This window comes from Hakea prostrata, chromosome 1 (genome assembly GCF_041222555.1).
Source record: "Hakea prostrata isolate BN-2017 chromosome 1, UWA_Hpros_2, whole genome shotgun sequence".
NCBI classification, from domain to species: domain Eukaryota; kingdom Viridiplantae; phylum Streptophyta; class Magnoliopsida; order Proteales; family Proteaceae; genus Hakea; species Hakea prostrata.
Window position 1 is genome coordinate 74,229,095 of NC_142600.1, and position 16,713 is coordinate 74,245,807.

The 16,713-nt window shown below is 39.2% G+C and overlaps 1 protein-coding gene across 5 annotated transcripts; it reads left to right on the forward strand.

Moving 5' to 3' along the window:
* The first annotated feature begins 1,096 nt into the window (after window positions 1-1,096).
* On the forward strand, window positions 1,097-16,648 carry LOC149030002 (ASI1-immunoprecipitated protein 3-like). 5 transcript variants are annotated; one of them, XM_089142323.1, is made up of 9 exons: window positions 1,097-1,402; window positions 2,005-2,067; window positions 4,420-5,172; window positions 6,340-6,474; window positions 7,970-8,053; window positions 12,127-12,183; window positions 14,674-14,763; window positions 15,208-15,326; window positions 15,417-16,648. In XM_089142323.1, the coding sequence occupies exons 1-8, from the start codon at window positions 1,112-1,114 to the stop codon at window positions 15,286-15,288; spliced, it is 1,554 nt and encodes a 517-aa protein (XP_088998449.1). In that variant the 5' UTR covers window positions 1,097-1,111; the 3' UTR covers window positions 15,289-15,326; window positions 15,417-16,648. The 5 variants fall into 5 exon arrangements, with proteins under 5 accessions (XP_088998449.1, XP_088998448.1, XP_088998452.1 ...); XM_089142322.1 differs by having other exon boundaries at window positions 15,208-16,648; XM_089142326.1 differs by lacking the exon at window positions 15,417-16,648 and having other exon boundaries at window positions 14,681-14,763; window positions 15,208-15,295.
* Window positions 16,649-16,713: the final 65 nt, after the last annotated feature.

The following is a 16,713-nucleotide window of genomic DNA, read 5'->3' on the forward strand; positions in this document are numbered from 1 at the left end:
CACTTTGTGATATGGGTAAGTTCCATTGACCCAAGTAAATGAGGACCGACTAGGTTCAACACTGCCCGAACAAGTCCTAGTCGGATTGTTGACGAACCAAGGCTTGACTTACACATTAAACAAAGAATCCGAGTAGGGTTTAACTAACTCTCTAAGTCTTCAGAGAGACACATAGTTGAACACGAAATATCTAGATCTTAGAATCAAATTACTAAGGATTCCGTCAAGTCAAGGAATTTGTAGCTAGAGTCTTGTTCGAACTCAACGACCTAAGCACAAGTAATACTCAATGGATCTCTTAGAAGTGTGAAGCACTTCTAGAGTTTAAGTCGAACTTTGTAACCATATGGTCAAGGTAATCTCTCAAGCTATGAATATTCTTGAGTTATTCCCACTAGCATTGAGATATGCAATTTATTTTTTTTAAAGCTAAGTGCTTTCCTAACTTAATTGTATGAGACATTACTTGACCAACCCAGTCGAGCACATTTTTACAGATTAATTTGCTTGTGCTGCCGAACAAGATTTTGGAGCAACACTTGCATCGTAGTTGAGCCTGGGATAAAACCTCTCTTTCCACCCCTAGACTTTATCTTAAGTCTCACATCCAAGTATTTGAGGCACCAATTTCACTTTGGTCTTTACTGCTGTAACCACCATATAGCAATCTCTTAGAATCTGGATAAAATAAACATACAAAACAGAGCTGAGTTGGGGTGAAAGAACTTACTAGAACCATCCAGCAGAATTTACATGTTGATGGGAAGAATCTCCTGCCCATAAAACCGGCCCGCATTGTTTCTTGCGCTCATGCCCTTGTTCCCAGTGAGGACGCCTAAGGGCTTGACTCATGCAACCCATGGATAATGGATTCATACGTGATAGGAAGATGGGTATTTTTGGAAATAAAAATACCAAATGATTGACTCACAGTCAACGCAACGTCGGTGAAGTCAGAAGTGGATCCGGATTTGGGGTTGCGGATCCGGGAATGGCAGATTCGTTATTAACGTAAAAAACAATGTCCTTTTCCAGGGCACCACCTCATCGTACATGACTTCACCGTTTGGTGGCACTTGGCGGGCAAAATCTCGGTTAATGGAAGCGAGAAATGGGGAACAAAAGGTACAAACAGGTCTCAAGACTCTCAACCAGCGATGTAGAAGACGAGGGAGAAGCTCAAGCCCATTCAAAGCGTCCTTCGTCTTCTTCACAACCGGAAAATCACGAGAAAAAGAAGATGAAACTTGCGGGAGAAGAATCTGAGAGCAACGAAAATAAAGATGAAACGATGCAAGAAGGAGCCAAGCCGATCGGAGAAGTAATCAGGTATACTGGTAAAGGCAGAGGACGGCGACCTCATTACAGTGCTTTCGAGTTCGATGGAAATCGATTCGAATTGGTAACATTCCAGTTTTTTTTTTTTCTTTTTTCCTCCCTCTCGGAATTTTACTCCAATTTTGCGTCATTGACTCGTCCATTGTTCTTACGCTTGTTGGAGAGTTTATTAGGGTTTTAGATCTACGTTATCCTTTTCTGTTTGTTTCAATTGTAGCTTTCTTTGCTTTTGTCGATCTTCTTGTTGTGTTTTTCTCTATTTTCAATTTCGGATATGAAGTGGCAATTTCTGACCATTTGTACGCAGTCGAGGAAAGCCTGAATTATTCTTAAAGTCCCATCTAAGTGAAACATTTTCTTCGACCGTTTGGCTAAGTACCATATGAACTTATGACTGACACTGAATACACCAAAGAAAAGCACGTAGGGTGGAAATAAGGGAAAATCTGGGCACGCTCTGTCATCTAACTATTTCTCTGGCTTTCAAATTGCAGTTTTGATGTCTCTGAATGCATGATTTTAGGTTTTCAGTTATTTGGATGGTAGATCTTAAGAATCTGTTGTCTACCTATTTAATTTGACTTACTTATAGTGAAGTTACTTTTTCTTTTGCTAGCTTTGACGACTTCTCATTAAATAATCCATTTGGCTGTTGTTATCATGCAGGAAGATCCAGTACTTTTAACACCTGAGGATTCAGATCAGAAGCCTTATGTTGCTATCATTAAGGTTTGTGTGTTCTTGTTTTCAGTTTTGCATAAATTGGATACTTTATAAGTTGTTAATGTTTTCAAGAAGGGGTAGGGAATGGGCTACTGTTAGCTCAGCTGTTGAACTTGGTTATTACTTCATAACTGAGTCTATGCCACAATTTTGATTTCTTCAATATCTTCCTTTTTACATGAAGGAGGCCCTATTTATGTCCATAGCATCACAAAATAGAAAGTCCCAAACCAAAAATTGAAACTAAGTAACAACTAATATAAATACTTCTTATAAACATCAAAATAGGAACTCGTAAAATAGTAACAAACTGATTGTGGAAACTACCTTAGGCTTTCTTCGGCATAATTTGTTTTTATGTGTATGACCTACTTAAGGTTTAAGAATAATCAATTAGGGTAAGGGAATGCCGGGGTATGTGGCCTTTGAACCAAACTAGGGGAGGCCAAGGGGGTTTAGGGTTGTGGGCACGGAGAAGGTTCCAGACTGAAGAGGTGGAGAAGGTTTTGGTAAGAGATGGAAGCCAAATGGTAATGTCATGGGGGGAGTTAGAAAGAGTGGGAAGGGAGTCCCAAACTTGTGTGAGTGCAGGGAGGGGAACGGGGTCCAAGAACCCTTGGAGATGAAGGTGGACAAGGGGGTGGTTTTGGGGATGTGGGTATTTTAAATTGAGCGGGGACCAAAAAGGGAAAAAGAATGCCCATCGGATGCCACAGGCCAAAAAAGGAAGTACAGGAACCAATGGAGACTGAGGTAGAGATGGCGGAGAGAGCGCGGGGACATAACAAAAGGATTTTCCTCTAGATCCAAGAAGGGTTGGAGGGCATGGGGACCATCCAGAAGGAGTCTGACCGGAGAAGGAAAGAGTAGACCTAGTTGACCCAGTGGAGTCATGCTTTGAAGCAATTTTCCATATAAGCTTGAGAAGACATGCCTTAACATCAGAGATTCGGAGAAATGTCGAGGCCGCCTTTGGAGGTTGGGCGACAGATGGTCGACCAACTGACATGGTGGATGAAGCACGACGCTTCACGCCCTTTCCAGAGGAAGGCAGAAAACAAGGACTCCACTGGAGATTTCGGGATGAAAAAGATTCCGCACCAGTAGAGATAGGAGGATTGAAGGACTGAGCAAATAAGCACTACTCTACCGGAAAAGGAGAGGAGTTTGCCTTTCCAAAGTTGAAGTTTCTTGCAATTGTGGTCAAGCATGGGAAGGCAGTGATGGCGAGTAAGTCTACCAGGAATGAGCGGGAGGCCTAGGTAGATAACAGGAAAGGAGCCAGGCTTGAACCCCAAGAGTTGGAGAAGGGAGGATCGCAATTGATCAAAGACACTTGAAAGGAAGAGAGTAGATTTATCTAGGTTGACTCAGAGACTGGAGAGAGATTCAAATTTCAAATAGGGAGAGGGCTGAGAGGATGGAAGAAATGGACTGATGATCAGCTTTGGAGAAGATCATAAGATCTTCAGCGAAAGCGAGATGGGTGAGATTAAGAGATTTGCATTCGGGGATGGGAGAAATGAGGAGCCGATCAATGTTCGATTGGAGGATGTGAGAGAGGGCCTCCAGAGCCAAGGAGAAGAGATATGGGGAGAGGGGGCAACCTTGGTGGATACCAACACTAGAAGAGAAGAATCCAACCGGGGATCCATTACCATCTTACCCCTAGTTAAGTACTAATTTTGTACATGTTCATTAACATTACCCACATAAACAAAAATTAATAGTTTATGGTGGTAAATGATAAAGAAACCCTAAGCCATTGATGAATTTATGTTTAAATTTATCTATTTAATGAGAAATAGAGGTCTTAAATCATACCAACTACATCTACTAATCATAAATTTAAACCGTACCAAAAAGTGCATTATCTATTCCAATGAATAGATATACTTTCGAAGATTAGAAATAGAAAATAAATTGATGCTAGCTTTTTATGGATTATTCCACCAATAGCCAACTAAACATTATACCAGCTATCCATATTTGCCCCCAAATCACTATTCTGGTGAACAGTAACGTTGACCGTTGGGACTGTAACCTCTTTCTTCCTTTATACTCTTGATTCCTTCTCTTCTTCATGTTGGGTTGCCTTAAGAGATGCTCGATCAAACCAACAGAAACTCACCACATCATCAGACCAGGCTGACTCTCGAAGCAGTGGCATCCCAATTCTAGCTGGGCTGGTTTTGGTGCTTGTTTCTAAGCGTATATATGGGCTAGTGTTCTACATTCCATTTTTTTCCTATTTTATATCTCTTCTTTTGGTCCTCTGTGTTATTTCAGGTGGTCTAGTCTTACCCCTTTTTTGGGTGCTCTTTTCATGGGATACGTTTTGATTATTTCTGTTTGCAGGATATTGAACAAACTAGTGATGGGAGTGTGATGGTCACTGGGCAGTGGTTCTATCGCCCTGAGGAGGCAGAAAAAAAGGTTGGGGGAAGTTGGGAACCACGTGATACTAGAGAGCTTTTCTACAGTTTCCATCGAGATGCTGTACCAGCAGAATCTATAATGCACAAATGTGTCGTTCATTTTGTGCCGTTAAATAAGCAGCTTCCTCAGCGCTCAAGGCATCCTGGTTTTATCATCCAAAAAGTGTATGATATTGTAGAGAAAAAACTTTGGAAATTGACAGATAAGGACTATGAGGACAACAAACAACATGAGATTGATCTTCTAGTTCAGAAGACTCGAGAGCGCCTGGGAGAACTTCCTGATGTTGAGCCTGAAGATGCCCCTTCTGAACAGGAAGAGTTGTTGAAGCAAAAACGTTCCCTCAGAAGGAAAGATATTTCTCCTCTTGATGTGTCAAGGGAAGATGATGTGGCCTCCAGGTCCAATCTAAAAGCAGAAACACCAGGAAGTGCTGCCAATGATGCTTCCGAGCATCATTTGATATTGGCAGACTTCAAGGCGTTAACTGGAGAATCATATCGTGACAGATGTTTGGAGAAGCTCCTCCAAACAGTTCAGTATGTATGTAACCCAAAGGGTAAAGAGCAGGTGGATGATAAAGAAAAAGCTGCACCTGTATCGACTGATCATGCTGCAAATGGCAACAATATCTCAGAAAAATCTGCAGATGGCTCTCAGGGGAGTATGAAGGTGCCCAATGAAAATTTCCCCTCATTTACTGTATATGTTTTGAATTTAGGTTCCGTGCCTCAAATAATTGGCTAGTAAATAACCACTAATAACAATTTTTATTAGTAGCATGACAATTTTACTATGTTATTCTTTTGAGATATTGCTAATACAGTTGTTTTGATAAAGTTGGTCAACATTTTGGTAGCTTTCATACTTAAATTGCTTGCTGGCGAATTTTCTGGTCAAACCTCCTTTTTCTTGTTTCTGTGAATCTGTAAATTTAAATTCATTAGCATGATATGGACTAGGGATTTTGCGTTTCGACTTACCGAGTATTGGAAGTTTACATGGGGATATTAATGAAGTGGGGATTCTTTTTTCTTTTGCCTTTTTTTTTTTTGGGGGTGGGGGGAGGTGGTTAGCGGGATGAATGAAGCAGGAAATTTTATCGGAAAGAACTGTGGAAATGTGTTTATTCTTCCAAGTGTTGTCTTGATGTAGCCATGTGGGACTCCTTGTGGCTTTAAGAGTTAGAGAGTCTATGTCTGTGACTCTGGTACGAGGAAGTGAGAGTATGGAAGGGTCAAGTATTGATTACTATTTGGTATAATGTTTCAAATAAATTTTTTTATCAAGAAGCTGGGGTTGGGGTGGTGATCAGGATGACTTTTGAAACAGGCTTACTAGGGCAGGTTTTAGGTAGACTAGTAAATAAGATTTTCCTAATTGATCAGGTAGTTAGTTTATTTCGGAGACTCTGAACAGAAAAGAAGGTGAGTATGATTCCCCCCCCCCCCACGAAAGATTTGATTTGAAAAGTCAGGAAATTGCAATAGAACTGGAATCATCAATGGGATCCAAGTAACAGGCACAACAATAGTTACAGTAGTATTAAGAATTAATCAATTAATGATGATGATGATAATGTTCTGATGTATAAAAGGTGTGGTGTATTGGAATGCAAAATAAAATACCATTGTGCTCATGAATTAGCAATGGCATGATGCAAACCTGGTGTTTGATCTGGATGATTATATAGTGTTCGATGAATCTGAGCTAATATTGGTATGAATTTCCAATTTCATGCTATACATAGTGGTTGCTATATATGTATATATATACAGTTTGGCTTTTTATTAATGGTATAATGTTCTAATTGTGATAACAACTCATTGGATTTCACAGGATGAGGAAGAAATGCGCTGGCCTGATGCTGCTGTCTCAGCAGTAACTGCTCTTGAGAGGGTCTCGCATGAAACTTTCGCCTCTGATGTTACAAAGTATAACCAAAAGATGAGACAGCTATTATTCAACCTTAAGGTTCAGCAATGGATACTTCTTACTCCACTTTTTTATGTTTTGCTCTTTGACAGGTTAAATCTTATAAGAATATGTACAATGTGGTGCATATTGACATATAGATATGTTGTATCAGTTTGAAGTTGGTCATGATTACTTACCCATAAGCAAACCTTGATCATATCTTGTTTACCCTTTTTAAGTATTTGTTGGGTTTCGTAACTATCAACTACTGTGATTGATGGATTTCCATTTGTCATGCATGCATTGGTCCCTTATAAGCATTATATCTTTCAATTTGTTGGGTCTTCATATTACTCCAGTATTTATTTTGGTATGTCTTCCATTGAGTTTTTCCAATCCTGTTCTGGACTGAATGCCCGAACTGGTTGAATCATCAATATACAACCTTTTGGGTCACTTCTCACATGGATCTGATTCTGAAGAGCTATGAGAATCAACAGGCTCTTTGAACTGTCCATTTTGAAGGTGAACTGTCTGTCCCAGTGCCAGATGGCTAAATCATTTGGCCTTAGTTAGATGATCATTGAAACATGAAGCACTAGGATCATGAGACTTTGGTATTTGGGTAGGGTCACAATGAGCAGCCATACCTTCCTTTGTGGAGAGGCTGTTTCCCGTTATAGAAGCATTTTTTCTTTTTTCCCTATAAAGAAGTACAGAAGTACCAGTACAGCAGTACTTCCCCAAAATTAATAGATGGCTATAATTTTGTAGAGTATCTCTATTATTTTGTTGAGTATGGTGCTTCCTTCTTCATACCGTTGTGTTGACCTACTTTGACCCACTGGTCAAACTGGCCTAGTTATGATCATTAGGTTTTGGGTCTTGGATACTTGGCATGTATAAGCTATACTTTACGATGGATCTCAAGGAGCCACCATGTTGCCTTGGATTTGCATGAGTGTTACGATAGGTTGGACATAGCATTGTGTTCTTGGGCTTTGGCTTAATTTAGTATTTTGATGTTTTCAGCAGTTAAAACAATTGAAAAATAAAGAAACTAACCATATTGCCGAAAACAATGATGGTCGATATCTTGTTTCAGAGTCTCTATAGACACATTGATATCAACTAATGAAGCAGCTTAGGAAACAGTTCTCTGGCGTAAGTAGAATTTTATGTTTGCTGTCATTGATAATGAAAACTGCATTCAGAGTGGAATGACAGAGTATAACAGAGCCTGGAATGCTGTTTTCGTTTTGTAAGCTACAGAGCTTTCCATTATACATGATATTACATTAGTTAATTGCACCTGATAACCTTGTTATAGCACCTAATGGGCTTTGAAACATTAGGAAAAGAGTACACTTGTTATCCTAGTCCCCTCCCTTTTTTCTTCATCTTTGTGTTATGGAATTTTAAAATTCAAGTTGATGTCCTTGTTTGAAAACTACTGTTGGGTTGCTGATATTAGAGCATCATTTATGTTTCTTCCTTTTAAATGAAGTATCACATTGCCTGATGATTTTCAATGCCAAATAACTTGTGTCAGCACAATGCAATGCTAGCCAGACGTCTGATAAAAAGGGAGTTGGAACCTTCAATAATGCTTAACATGTCACCTAATGAACTGAAGGTATGGATGATATTTTGGGTATTTGTCTTGTAGTATATTTTCATTTTGTTTTTATTTCTGCATTATTAGCCTTTTGTTTTGTTGTCCCCCCCCCCCTCTCTCTGGTGGTGTTTGGATGGGTAGATGATTGAATTCAGTATACTTCCAGTATTGGTCTTTTATTTGTTCCTAGTGTTGGTTAGCTAGTTGTCTAAATTAGCATTAATAACTTGAAATTTATCCGTGGTGTTTAAGGTTACACTAGGTCCAAAACATTTTGTAATTAAAATTTCAACATCAGTTTTCTAATTAAGTGTTATAACTTATAACTACAACAGTAACAAGTTGGCCTTAACCAACTAAATGGGATTCAGGTAATGGAAGGGTTAATTCAAAGCTAGAGTTATGGAGATCAAGCAATCTAAAGGTTTGACAGACTATGTGATGTCTAACTTCAGTCAAACTCAGAGAGGTGACATTTGTGCTGAAACTTGAGGAGCAAGTTTATGCGCTTGGGTCAACCACTACTAAAGAGGGTAATATCAAGGATGTTGCTTCCAGCAAAAATTAAAGTAGGATGGATGAAGTGGGGAGGGAGGTGGATCGGGAGTGTCATGTGACAAATGCATGCTTATTAAGCTTGGTAGAAAGTTCTACTTGACAATAATTAAAAAAACAATGTTGAAACTTGGAGCAAAATGTTGGGCAACTAAGAAGATTAGTATAGATTTAAGTGTAGTGGAGATAAGGGTGTTGAAGTGGATTTGCAGCAAGACCAGGAGAGATGAAGTAATGACATATTGGATCAAAAACTTAATTAGGAGTTGCACCAATTCAAGACAAGCTCAATGAGAGTTGCTTAAGATGGTGTGGTCATGTCCAATAGTGACCCATAGATCCACCAGTCAGGAAGTTTGGCCCATGGTTTGGGATCTCAGTCTTACAAGTATCTTGATACCCCAAGAACCAGGATCTTACCGAGATCTGGTCAAAATTCCTAGTCAGCTCGACCCAACTCAAGTGCCCATCTTGGTGGATGTTAGGGCTTAGATGGGGCTGGAATTTGGTATTTAGCCTATTTCAGGCCTTCTGAACACAATGGTGGCCTTAGATTTGTGAGAGAACAAAAGTATATATGAGTTCCTACTCAGCCTAACTTTGAATACTGAAGGAGTGCATTTAGACTTATAAACATGAAATGCACTACCATTACTTGATATAAATGAAAACATAAAGGTTTAAAGTCAATAGACTTAATACATCAAACATGTTCAGTTGTTCACAATTTCACATTACAACTTCAGTGTACTTATAAGTTACATCACAAGAGTACAAGAGTAAAATCAATTACTGAGCAGCTTGTCCAACTTTTGCCCCACTAGTGTGGATAATAGTTTTTGAAAAGAATGAAGTTTGGAAGAACACTCACCTTGCTTCAAGATTGGCTTCAAAATTAGTAGATCTTTGTTATAGATGAGTTAAACCACTTGTTGATGCAACGTAGGTAGAGACCCGACCAACTTTCTGATGAAAAATCTGGTCAAAATACCAAAACTAGCAAAAAAGGAACTAGTGTTAAAATAGGTTGAGATTGAGATATCTCAACTCGTCTCGACCGAGATGGGGTATTTATAAAGATTAGAGTGAACCAATATCTCACAAGATCCGAGATTTCGAACTAAGATCTCAAGTTAACCAAGAACTTGACTGAGATGATGTATTCTTTTTGGGTATGGCATGAGATCTCATCTTAAGGTCTCAAAAAGAAGGGGGGCAAAAATCTCGCTAGACCTCGAACTATGGTGTCGCCTGATTTCGTTCGGAGTTTAAAGAGGTAGGAGCAAGCCTAAAATGACCATTGGAGAAATGGTAAGAAAGGACTGGCATGTGGTAGGGCTCGATCACTTGTATGGCCACAAAGAGGGCTTTTGAAGGACAAGAACCTATTTAGCTGAACCCTTGTATGGGTAAGTTTCTGAGATGCTGCTTTAACTACTTTCTTTACTAATCTTCTTTTCTTACTTCCTTTTACTTCTCGTGTTCATTGTCATAGTCTCTATGAAATCCATGTAGTTGAACCCATTTGGTTAGGATAATGTTGTGGTTATAGCTGTATCTGGCTTCATTGTTTTTACTTGATTTATAGGTTCGCAATAGTTGGATTAAGTTAGTGGAGAAGATTAGTAGTTAAATAGATGTGCCTTGGATTTAATGGGCTCGACCAAAGGAAAATGCTGCTAGGAAGTCAGGAAAAACCGACCAAGAACAAGGAATTTCAATTGTCGAGTAGGGGACTGTTTTAAGGTTTTTAATGCTTAGATAGAGAAGTGGATTTTTGTGTAATGTTATGCAGTTCTATAGGAAGGACTGATGTAAATACCAAGGCCTATACTGAGGTCTCCTAAATTTCAGGGGCAGTTGAGACAATTTATGATGTTAAAGTTAGAGGGGCTCGGGGGCATACCAGGAGATTTCACTTGGATCAGAGGCTAGGGTTAGGGTTCTGCCGATTTATTCCAAATATCAGTGTAATTTGATGCTGGGATGTAGGTGATCTGATCTTTGACAGATTAAGTTAGGGTTAGGGTTTCTAATGAACAGCAAAGTGGAGAAACATGAAGACCAGGTCTTCAATGGAGCCTTCAAACTGAAAAATAAATTTTGAAAAATAAGGTGGAAGAATAAGAAGCCCCTGACCTTGAAAACTTCCTGCCTAGGTTGAAACTCCAAGGTCCACAAGCTTGGAAAGCTTCTAGAGCACTGTCCAGCAGTCTATGTTGAAAAATGTCCAGACTTGCAGTAAGAGAATCCCACTACAAGATCTTCAAATGCAAGGAGAGAGGAAATAAGGCAGCAGCTTCAAAGCTCATAAATCAACCAACAGTTCACTAAATTCTTCCCTATTCAGTACACTGGAGACTTTTAAGTAGGTGTTTTATTAACCTTACAAAACAAGTTCTATAAGGATGAGGACTTCAGAAATCAAAGCAGGAAATCAATTCCATGCGTGGGAAATAGTAAAGACCTGATGGACCATAAAACTTAGCTAACTACTCCTAATTACTTCAGAACTAACTTGCCGCAATTCAGGATGGCAGGCGTTGGGCAATGGTTGGTGGTCCACGGTTGCTGCCTAAGGCCAAGGCATTGAAACAACCTCTCAGAAAAAATTTGCTGGGGTAAGGCTGCATTGGAAAATTGTCCTTGCGCTCTTCTCTTGCTGAATCCTTCCACAACAGATTCGCCCTTTTTTTGTTGAATCTCAGGACTTAAAAACTAACACAAACTAGAACTCCAACTCTCCCATGTGTGGAGGCTGAAAAGGTACTGACTAATAAATGCAAACAAATCTTCTACCTTCGTTTAACTTGGACCAAATTAAAACAAATTGAACCAACAGGCTGGTCTGACCGAAATAACAAATAACAACTGAAAAAAACCAACTATCGACTCAACTACTATTGTTAGGCTATGCAGCTGGGCAGCAATTTCATGGCCTCTTTTTGGGTTTCATCATGTGCATGTAGGTCTTCAGACCTGTGTCATAGGTTGAGCGCTTAGAGTTAGGTTGGAATGCTTAATAGTTGCATTGAATTTTCTTTTGAGTTTATTTACCTTATTATATAGGTTGACAGATTAAAAGTCTTTTTATGAGCCCATTTAGGAATTTTAGAAGGTCGTTGAAAAGACACCATCAATTGGATTAAATATGATTTCTGAAGGATTTTGATACTGTTGAGCAGTATTGATGAGATTGCTATTTCAATTTTCTTCTCTCATCTTCGACCCAACAGGGTTGACTTTATCAATTTTCTCTCTTCTATTGATCTGTTTTCTTCCCTTAACAACACAGTTGCCTCATTTATCTCAGATGTAATCACAGATGTAATCATTGGGTCTGCTAGCATCTGAGATCCCTAACCTGGACTCTCGGATTGCCATAGGCAGGTTTGATTAGGCTGTTCTACCAAAATCTGCCTCTAGCATTCCATCCATACATATTATCAAGGTGGCATTTTTTTAAAAAAACTTATATATTATTGATTTCTTGTGTCTGAAGGAAAATAGTTATACTTCAATTTGTTTTCTTTCAGGATGGTTTTACAGCAGAAGAAATTGCAAAGAAGCCTGAAGAATCCGAGTGCATGCAGGTTATTATTTTTCTTTTAGAAAATCTGGATCAACACTAGAATATTTTTCTGTTGAGAGAAGATTCTTTGAGGGTCCACCTGGTTGTCTCACGTGGCACAATGTGGCAGTGCCATCCATTAGATAAGGCATGACGCGTTGGCCATGTGCTAAATGTGTGACCCAAATCAATCATATACTGTAGTAGTCAAAAATTACATATAGACCCCCTGGATCTGCAATCAATTACATCTAAAAAAAACATCAATTAAAAATGCCCCCTTACTGTCAACTATTAAAGTTATGATATCATCACTAAATAAATATTGGAAATACCAAATTTACCCTTTATTATACAAATATTTTTTTAGACTACAATTTTAACCCTCATCCCTCTATTCTATTGTCTCTCTTCTGTTGTCCTCTCCTTCCTCAACTCCGACACCACCCCCCCTCCCTCCCTTTCTGCAGTCCACCTCTGCTACCCTCGAAACTGATAGGGTTTATAGCTCCGATCCTATCCTGGTTTTACATCCCATGGGTGTGAAGAAGATGGGTGAAGTTCAGTTGGCTGTGAGGTTTACATGCTTGTCTTTGCTAAGTATGATGCATATACATACACAACCTCTGCAGCCCAAAGTGCATTTCCTTCATCCTTTATCTGTTACTCAGCTTGATAGGTTGAGACATCAGGCTTGTCAGATTGTCTCTCTATGAGTCTGAATTGCACAGAGCCACCTCTGAGAAAAAAATTGTGGAATATATGTTAGATGTTGACTCCTGCATGTGGAGTATGAGGAGTAAAGCGATTTTTTCAAGATTATGGGGGTTCTGAATGGGTTAATTTTTTTCAAGATTATGCTGTTGGGAAATGGTTTGATCAGATATGCAATTGGAAAACCCTCTTACAACAATGCTGATTCTCATCCTCTTCATGATATTGGTCCTGTATTCAGAGTTGATACTTAACCCACAGTTTCTGTGCCTTTTCTTGACTGGGGTTTGGTACTATCGGTGGAGGCCAAGATACCTGCCTCGCATGGATACCCGTCTGTTACATGCTGATAATGCACATCCTGATGAATTGGATGAAGAGTTTGAGACATTCCGTACTTCACGCCTTGCCGATACTGTGAGGATGTGGTATGACCGTTTGAGAATACAGACAGTAGTGGGTGATTTGGCAATCCAGGGGGAAAGGTTGCAGTCTCAGATGCTTTAATTACCTGGAGGTTGGGATGGCAGGATTTTGGTGCTCAGACAGTTTTCAGACCAAGGCCCATCCCCTACAGCTTCATAACTGCTTGTCAAACAAAAAATTCGCCGTTATTCTCTCCACCTTTGACTTCAGTTTTTTCTTCTTCCTCACTATGCTTCATTTTTATTATTTTTTTTTGGGGGGGGGGGGGGGGGGTTGGTCTTGAAATGGGTCATTGTCAGCCTAAAATCAACTTTGCTGAAAACCCTAGAATCAGCTCTCTGTCTGAATAACCAGCGAGTGGATCCCCGAAGCCCTAATTCAAACGGGTTAGCTTTGAAAGTCTGAAATGTCTTATATATATGCTAAAAAAATGCAAATTGAATTGAACCCAGAGATCCTGTACTGATGCTCTTCGTTTTCTTCAATTTCTTATGATTGTTGCATTTTTTCACCCAGCTCTCTCTATCTAACAGTGGTGCGGGAGTCGAGGAAGGACAGGTCAAGAGAAGACAGAAAAAAGAATAGAGGGAAGAGGGTAAAATGGCAGTTTAAAAAAATATATTTGTATAATAAAGGGTAAACTTGGTATTTTCAATATGTTTAGTGATGATATCATCATTTAATTTTAATACTAACAGTAGGGGGGTGTTTGTAATTGATTTCTTTTTCTAGGGGTTGTAGATGTAATTGATTGCAGATTGGTCTATATGTAATTTTCCATATATATATATAGGGATGAATATTCTTATATTATATGTCATCATTTGTTCATTGTATGTAGTTTTTCTCATATTTGGTCATTTATCAACATAGTTATATCATATTGCATGGATATGTATTCTATGTTGCATATGAGCATCATTATATAAGATTATTATTGCCATATTACATATAATCATATCTTATTGTCATGCACACCTAGGGCATGCTTCCAATACATTTTGTTGCATAGACTATGTCATATGCCTTCTTGTGTCTTAGCTTTGTCATTTTTTGCATGCTGTACCTCCATGTTTAACCATGTCTTGATGTTCACCCTGTTTGCAGTCCTCGAATGAGGAAGTCTTTTTTTTATTAACCTATTCCCACTTGGCCTAAACTTGACATTTTGGGCTGGGCTATTGGGAGAAGGGGCGTCTTTCTGTCCAGAATCTGGACCCATCAACATGCCATGTGGCAGATATTTTAGGATGATGAAACTAGCCTCTCTTGATGGGTTGATGTGATAGTCTTTGCTCCGAAAAATTATATAACTGTGGTTAAATGTTTAGTAAGCATGTACATAGCATATGATTCGTTGTCTGTGAATTAGATTACAGATGCCCGATGTTCAAGATGCATGGAGAAGAAAGTTGGTCTGATAGATATTATCCAGGGAGGTGCACGTGGTGACCGCTATCAGGTTGCAAATTTTTTTCTTGTGTTTTTGTTCTCACCATTCGTTATATATTTGATTCAGGGTCCCCATGGTATCTTGTGAATTGCCTTCTTATAACACTTCGTACCAAAATTAAGAAGTGTACTCACTTCTGTTATCTTCTTTCTTTTTATTTTGGAGTCAGTTTTTATCCTGTAAAACCGTGCCGATTTGATCCAAAACCAACCAGGACGAAGTATAACAGACAATCAATACAAGCCATATCCTGTTGTTGCAGATTTTTCAGTCTGCCGCTTTATGGGATTTTGTCTACATTAGTAATTATACGGAAAGAGAGGTGTGCCAATGTACCTGGCTGTATATCTGATTAGGGGCCCTAGTGTCTTATTAGATGGGAAGGTTGACATTTCATGGTTTTGTGATGATTGTGATTTTTCTTTCTGACCGTGTTCTTTTTTCGTTTTTCAGTTAGAATGTACTGCATGTGGTAACTCATGGTTTGCTTCTCGCGATGAAGTATCTGCACTGACAATAGAAGCAAGCAAATGATACAGAAATGTGCACCCTGCACTGCAAGCCAACACCAAGTCTGAAGACGTTTTCCGAAAGCTGGTCTGCTTAAGTCCCTTTTTGTTCTTTTTAAGGAAGCGACTAATATGCTTATGTTGGAAATGCAGAAACCATTTGGCAGGCCAACACTTGAGATCGTATACCTTAACTAACAACCACAGCAGAGTGTTCCTGGTGTTTTGTAGTTTGTGAAGGTAGTTGGTTTAATTGTAGTTCAAAGGTAGGGTTAACGGGTTGTACAGCTGCTGTTTTGTTTCATGTTCTCGCTGAGGAGTGTAGCAGCTCGATGTGTTAAAAGAATTATTGTCAGTGTATAGCGAGCTACTTTAAAGTGTAGATTGATAACTGTCTCTTACCCCCAGAAAAGAGGGGGTGGGGGGGGGGGGGGGGAAGGAGATCTCTCTCTTAGATGTTTATGGATTCAGCTTTATGTTTTCCAGCTTCATAGAGGGGATCCTAATTCTGCATACATTGAACAGAGCACGCAGGTAAAGTGATTCATTCCTGCAATGTCAAAATGATGCTGTCATCAACTCTAATCCATTAAGTTAGGTTGTAGGGATGAAGTAGTTGTCAACGCCAGAATGTCAATTTAGCCATTTCACTGTATTGTTGAGGGTTTATCCTGGCACCAAGGGTAAGAAATGAAACAGTTTTAATTAAGAGATGACACTTCTGCATGATGTTTTAGATGATATTAGATAATATTATCTTATTCAATTTTGTAACTTATGGATATCTGAAGCTAACCCTTCTCAGGTATTGAGGTAATGATAACAGGAGTTAGCACGATGGTATCAAATTATGTTGATTGGATTGTCTGGAATTGTCGTTTGATTATCAAACTCAGATTTGAGGTACACATATCTGGATTCGCAAGAACTGGGATTGTTTCCAGCCGATTCATAGATATTTGGTACTGTTAATGAAACGCTGGCTATTCATTGGTCGGCTTGTTCCTGATGCTAAAGTTGAATCTATTGCTCTGCTGACGTTATAGAAATCAGATCCAGGTTCAAAGTGTCGACAACACAAGCAAGGCACTAGTACCGGATCAGCCCGGGTCTTGGACTTGCTTCAAACTATATATTAGGTGGACTGGCTGGAAGCGGCATGACAAGAAAATTGAGAGCGCGTTTGATTAGGAAACGTTTTTTAACACCAAGAGTTTTTTAAAAGAGTTTGTTTGAATGATTAGCGTTCCTGTTCTCTGAAAACGGACCGGTTAAAAGAGTAGTCAAAAGAATGCCTTCTCCAGAACCAAACAAAAAAAATTGTTTTTCCACGATAGATTAATAGAGAACTTCCGAGTTAAGTTAACGAGAAGAGTTTTAAGGCCCTGTCGGACTGATTTTCTGGAACCAGCCACTTCGACGCAGAACGTTGTGGTGGGAGTCGACAAGA

Excerpts from the sequence above, each read along its gene's own strand:
- LOC149030002 (XM_089142322.1), top strand. The coding sequence starts at position 1,112 with ATGGGGAACAAAAGGTACAAACAGGTCTCAAGACTCTCAACCAGCGAT. Across the intron at positions 8,054-12,126 it reads TGTCACCTAATGAACTGAAG|GATGGTTTTACAGCAGAAGA; the intron begins GTATGGATGATA and ends GTTTTCTTTCAG. Across the intron at positions 12,184-14,673 it reads AAGAATCCGAGTGCATGCAG|ATTACAGATGCCCGATGTTC; the intron begins GTTATTATTTTT and ends TCTGTGAATTAG.